Source organism: Quercus robur, chromosome 8 (genome assembly GCF_932294415.1).
Source record: "Quercus robur chromosome 8, dhQueRobu3.1, whole genome shotgun sequence".
In the NCBI taxonomy this organism is placed as follows: domain Eukaryota; kingdom Viridiplantae; phylum Streptophyta; class Magnoliopsida; order Fagales; family Fagaceae; genus Quercus; species Quercus robur.
Genome location: NC_065541.1, coordinates 8,767,929 through 8,774,464, shown reverse-complemented (window position 1 = coordinate 8,774,464; position 6,536 = coordinate 8,767,929). Strand labels below are relative to the sequence as shown.

The 6,536-nt window shown below is 31.4% G+C and overlaps 1 protein-coding gene across 1 annotated transcript; it reads right to left on the bottom strand.

The window, feature by feature from the left end:
- Positions 1-4,084, bottom strand: LOC126694459 (ribonuclease 3-like protein 2). The gene is made up of 4 exons (XM_050390727.1): positions 3,536-4,084; positions 1,690-1,839; positions 1,171-1,550; positions 1-384 (listed from the first exon to the last, which is right to left on the bottom strand). Exons 1-4 carry the CDS (start codon positions 3,998-4,000, stop codon positions 225-227), a joined length of 1,155 nt encoding a protein of 384 aa, XP_050246684.1. The 5' UTR covers positions 4,001-4,084; the 3' UTR covers positions 1-224.
- Positions 4,085-6,536: the final 2,452 nt, after the last annotated feature.

Sequence of the window (6,536 nt, the reverse complement as noted above, 5' to 3'; positions counted from 1 at the left end):
TTACAACTGACACAATTTTAAACACATATTTATTTAGGAATTTATAAATATCCATTTATTATTGACACCTGATAGACATGTAATCGTTAAAATTGACATGGACAAATTATTGTGCTCCATGTGGCTTTGTTTGTCCAAATCATCTGAATAAATACAACACACATCAATCTTTATAAGTTCAACAATCATGACACATGGTAGAAGATTACGTGAGGCTTCTACTTTTATATTTTATTAGACTCTAATAAGGCACGGATAATACATGAAGCAGCAGAATTTTCTGCTTCCTTTTTTCCTAACTTTTCTTCTCCCTCAATAGTCAAACCACCATCTATAGGTATTTGAACAGAACAGACATATTTCTGACCCTCTTCCTTCTCAATCCTGTAAGTTATAGCAAACATACATTTCGATTCAATATCTTACAAGATAGATAGGAAAGTGAGAATTTGAAAAAGAGTGGTGTTTATTACACACATTTAAACTACACAGATCGTGACTTTTTAATTTTTATGCAGTTTGAGTATGTGTGTGAGAGTGTGTCTAATAGAGTGTGTGAATTAATTTTTACCCTTTGAAAAAATGGTATATATATAGAAAAAACAGTGAATACATAAAAAGAAGAAAGACATGAATATTTTATATCCAGAGTCGGTGGTTTGACAAAAAACACAATAAAGGTGCGAGTGCCCACAAGTCAATAGAACAAACTAAGTAGCCTACTAGTTCATCTTTACTTCACATGCCACATAGCCAGTTTGGATGGAGGGGTTCCAATAGAGATTAGTATTCATGCTTCCAATTATTGCAAAGCTATTATTCTAGCTCCTCATAACATTCCATGCTATCTTTATAAAAGTTCCGAATATACTATGGGAGAGAGAGAAATAGAGATAGGGAAAGATAATACAGAAAGCTTAATTGTGATTGAACTCACAAAACTAAGGGAAATGACTTTTACACACACCAGCACAGATGCATGTTTTGAACTTAAACCCTCATGATGATTTCAGTTTAAAATGTATGTGTTAGTTTGTGTATTGATGATTTCAGTTAAAAACGTGTGTAATAAACACCGTCCAAACTAATAGGCTCGTCATCAAATAATTCAAAGTACACATTATATTTATATATAAAATTCTCCATTGCTCATGATTAAGAAGCTCATACCTGTAAATAGGTGTAGGCCACATTTTCTTCTGACAAACCTCATTTAACTTTTGCTTTGCTAATTCGATCTCAAATGACTTATTGAGCCCAAAAGAAAAATCTAACCTCCCAATGTTAGTGAGCATAGATTTCGATAACTCAAACAATGCTTGCTTTGCTGCATTAAGCTTTGCAATGTCCTTAGATTGATCAGAAGAACCTGAGGCAATAGACACACCATCGACATATACAGTAGCAATATGCTTTGCCCCTTCCCTCCATGGCTTAATGTAAACTTCCCTCCCCTGCTTTTGACACTGTTCATTCAATGTCGTAATAGGGTGGGGTTGTTGTTGCAAGACTTTAGGTGTGACAATAGGTTCCAAGAGATCCCTAAAGATCTTCAAATATAAAACAACCAATGATGAATTCAATATCAAGAGAGAGAGAGGGAGAGAGAGAGACTAAATGTCCAAAACAAGAAAAAGAAAAAAGACAAATCATTTTTGCTTGATAAGAAAAGAGAAGTAAGATGCGCACCCTCCATAATTCTTCCAGGTCGAAATTGAGATCAAAATATATAGCTGCTGCCAAAGACTCTACGATGTCAGCAAGAATCTTTGGGGCTTTAATTGATCCATGTAAAACGATGTCGTCTTCCTCATTGACTTCATCAGCAAACTCGCCAATCTATAGAATTAACAATTTGCCTAAATCTTTGTTCAAATTCTTGTAAAACACATTGTAAAGTTACATTTTCAAATTATAATAACATAGTGCGTGCATTTATACACATTGTGTATAACAAGCATAGCTCTAATTATAAACTCTTAAAAGCATAATATCATATCATATCATATGTAATGTTTATTTGCATTCAAAGGGTGCCTTCGATTCATAAATTCACTAGAAAAATTAACTAAAGTCACAATTTTAATTACTTTTTGGAGTGTGTAAAATTGTGTAAAACAGTTTGTGTATAACAAGGTCAACCTCTTTAAAAATAGTCCAAATCTTCTGTCCCATTTTTCCTACTCCACTTTATGTTCCACTAATAAAAACTTGTCACGTGTTCACTTAATTAATTAAATACTATCATTATTGACTTATTAATACTATCATTATTAATTAATAGTAATATTTAATTAATTAGGTGAACACGTGTTAAGTTTTTATTGGTGGAGCATAGAGTGGAGCAGGAAAAGTGGGACAGAAGATTTGAACTCCTTTAAAAAGTATTGATTGTGTATTTCCATCATTTTGCTCATAAATTTATTGCACAACACCTCAACCTTTCAATTTGCCACTTTGTAAACACTATGCAACTTAAACAGTGTGTGGATAAACTTTTGTAAAGAGAAATGATATGTCCACAATATTTTCACAAAATTTTTACAAAAAATATTAAGTGGCAGGTTGTTACAGGTTGTTATTATTGGGGCAAAAAAGTAATCTTAGTGTGTGGTTCAAATTTGAACCAATAACAACTAACTACCTATAATTTGTTGTAAAAATATTGTTGACGTAGTATCTCTCTTTTTGTAAATTTTTTAGGGACAAATATCACAAATTTTTAAGCCAATGACCTCTAGCTCAAGGTGCACTTCCTTCTCCCACAAAGGTAGAGTGTTTGTTTATTATTATTATTAGGAAATTTTTTTTTTAAAAATTCAATAAAATTGGAACAATGAATCTAAAGACACAAGATTATTCACAATTGTTGATGTAGTCTATTGTAATTAGTATATAATAAAATGATGTTAATGGTACATGTAGAGGATCCATGTAGATTACTTGTTAATTTTAATCAAGGCAGTTGCCCAAATTAAGCTGTGCCTACCCATGCAATGAGCAGATGTAAATTCCAAAAGAGGGAGTGTGAAGATTGAGACAAATTCTCTATGTAGCAATTTTTGGTGGGGTCAACAAAAGGAAGAGAATCGCACTAATTGGGTGAAATGGAGCAAGATCATGGGATCTGGAGACATTCATACTTTGAATTTGGCATTGCTAGCTAAACAGTGTTGGCAATTACTCACAACACCAAATAATTTGGTAGCACAAATTTTAAAAGCTAGCTAGATACATCATTCATGGAGGCATATGCATCTCACTCGGAAGTGTTTATTGGTGATTTCACTTGGTTGCAGATGCAGGGTGCATGGCAGATAGATCAAAAACTAGGATCAGCGGGAAGACTACTGGAAAGACAAATGGCTTCCCACACCTACCTACTACTTACAGAGTCATACCCCCAAAGCCTCCTGATACTACTTTCCAGTTGGTAACACATGCACATTTACATGAACACTGGTGTAAATATTAAACGAATAATTGGAAAAGAAGAAAAAGAAAAAGAAAGGAAAGTGAGAAACTTTTGTTAGACCTCATGAAGAAGAGAGTCGTCAAGATTATTGTTGTGCCTGATGTAGTGGTGGAGGCCGTGGCGGACGGCGACCAGCGCGAGTTTGTCGTTGCTGACATTGGCGGAGCGGAGGTTTGTGAGCTCTCCTGGGCCGAGACTAGGGTGTTCCAGGTACAAGTATTTACTCACGGCCAGTCCCAGCACCACGTCGCCTACGAACTCAAGCCGCTGGTACGACCTAAGCGACTCGCGGTTGTTGTTGTTGTTTTTGTGGTAGGCGGGGTGTGTGAGTGCCTCTTCTAGGAGCTTCTTGTCCTTAAACTTGTAGGACAGTATTTTTTCCACGGCTCTTATGTTGGTTTCTTCTTCTTTGTGAAGTTTTTTTATTTTAGAAATACAAGACTTTATTAAAAAAGCAAAGCCTAACCAGAAACAGAAACCAAGCACCAGACTTGAAGGAGGAGGTGGAGGTACCTGAGAATCCATATGCACAATTCCTAAATGACCAACTTGCTAATTCATGGGAGTGAATTGATGAAGTTTTTAGTGCTTTTATTGTATTTTTGTACGTTGTCTTGGCATATGAAACTTTAATCCAAAGTATGCCCCTTTCTATTGGTTAAGGTCGACAGCACTAAAGTTAGAAAAAGCAATCCTTCGCAATTGCTTTATGAAGCCAATATTTAATTGGTAATACGTGTAAAACAAAAGATGCTACTCACTGTAGTTATCTATATCACTCGTATCAGTTTAGGTAAACTTCTATAAATTTATATTGTTATTACACTAATCATGTAAAAAAAAAATAAATATACATAGTTATTATTTACAAACAAATATATTTTTTAATACTTCTTTACTAATATACACAAAGAGATGATTTGAGAGAGTAATAAACCATTGATAAAAAATAATATTTTAATGAAATGTTATAGTGTAAAATAGAATAAATCTAATGTGAATGTTTTTTAAAAGTAGTTATGTAAAATAGAAAAAGTAAGTTCTTATAATAAAATAGACAATAATTTTTTTTTTTTTGGGCACATTGCAATGACTATTACACACTTCTTATTACACAAAAAGCTATGTGTAAAGTTTATTTAAATTAAAATTATGATTTTAAGTTACGATTTTAGTTTTAAAAATTATTGCACATATTACTTTGTGTGCAACCGCTTGTGTGCACTAGTTATTTCTCTTTTATTATTATTGTTATTTTTTTTTAGAATCTTCCTTTATAGTTATCTAGTACAACTCTCGCCACCCCTTTTTTTTCCCTGAATGGTACAATTGCCTTCTTATTATTATTATTATTATTATTATTTTACAAAAACAACAGATTAGTTATTCAATACTTAAAATTTATTACTGAATTGCAAATTACATCTTCTAATTTTACCTAAAATTTAATTCAATTCTCTAACTTTAATAGTTTTTAGTTACTCAGGGTAGTCCTTTTGTTAAAACTACTCTGTTAGTCACATAAAATACAAGGACATTTTGGTATTTTTAAGTTTAATAAATTAAAAAATCCAAAATAATTAATAAAAAAAATATTTTCTAAAAAAAAGGTTAAAATTTTTTTATTAAATATTTAGACATCTTTACCCTCATCTATTTCTCAGCAACCAAACAACAAGAAGAAAAGAAAAGAAAAAAGAGTCACTTTTCCATTTAACCAAAATCCAACATCCTTAAAACAATATCTTTCTCAGCATCCTTGGAACAATATTTCCAAAAAACAAAAAATGAAAACCCATCATTTCATCAGCAGCTTTACTATAGTTTTAGTGTTTATCTAGGAGTAGCTTATCTAGCTTTTTGCTGAAAGTATATTAAAATATATTTGTATCTTGAAAAAAATTGAAAAAATGAAAAAATACGAAAAAAGTGAGGTTTTAAAAAACTGTACATAAAATCTAAAAGCTAAAAGCTAAAACTTAAAGCTAGGTTGGTTCTAGCTTTTTTGGCTTTTGTACAAAAACGAACCGCATCATTATAAGATTCGTTCAATCAATATCATAGCTTATAGATCAAATTTTAATAAAGCCAAGAAAAGTGAGCTAGCATTTTCACTTGGTTAGGTATGTTTAGGAAGAGAAATGAATTGGAGAGAGAGAGAGAGAGAGAGAGGATTTGAAGGACGAGTGGAAGATTTTGAGGGAAATTGTTTTGTGTTCGATAACATAGTCAACTGGTTCTAAACTTTAGATTGAGAGTGAGAGATTAATAAAAAAAGTGAATCGTTAGTTTTTTTTTAAATAATTTAAGCAGCTTAAAAAGCAACGGCAGAGCTATAAATTTATCTTTGGGATCAAACATAAAATTAGACAACTATTTTATAAATTACCATCTTTCAAATCTAATAAACTACAAACAAATACATGTTATATTATTTTATCTATAAATTAAATAATAAAAAATAGTATATTTTAATTAGGTATATTTATATTTTATAACGTTATATGATATATTGAAATAAATGTACTACATATGATAACCGATGTGTGAAAAGTCAAATGAAAAAAATAAGAAAAATAGAAAAGTATCTGGTAAAGTGGAATGGGGTCTACACACTACATTGCTTAACTTTCACGGCTACACACTACTTTTTGTAAAAAGAAAGAAAAGAAAGAGAGTAACTTGTGGACCTACGGCGGTGCCTTCAATCCTTTTGTTACTGTAGCCTACAAGTGTTAAAATTATAGATTTTTTTACATTTTATTTGTTGAGGTAATTTTTTAAAATAACTCTGTGGGTTCATCTTAATATGCTAAATGTCTAATTATTGTAGTAATTTTTTGACATTTATTATCACTAATTGGATTGTATCCCATTTAAATGAAAGTTATATGTAATGCCATTTTAGAATTTCTTATATATGTTATCTAGGGTATGGGGGGGCTAAAATGATAACTGTTCTTTAAAATTTTTTAATTTGGTTAGTATAACTCCAATATATATGTATGTATGTATATATTTACACTTTTTTTTTTTTTCCAAAAGTTTTTTGGGGCCCTTT

Coding starts and splice junctions, on each gene's coding strand:
- LOC126694459 (XM_050390727.1), bottom strand. CDS start 4,000: ATGGATTCTCAGGTACCTCCACCTCCTCCTTCAAGTCTGGTGCTTGGT. Junction 1,551..1,689: donor ACCTGGAAGAATTATGGAGG/GTGCGCATCTTA, acceptor TTATATTTGAAG/ATCTTTAGGGATCTCTTGGA. Junction 385..1,170: donor TGGCCTACACCTATTTACAG/GTATGAGCTTCT, acceptor TATAACTTACAG/GATTGAGAAGGAAGAGGGTC.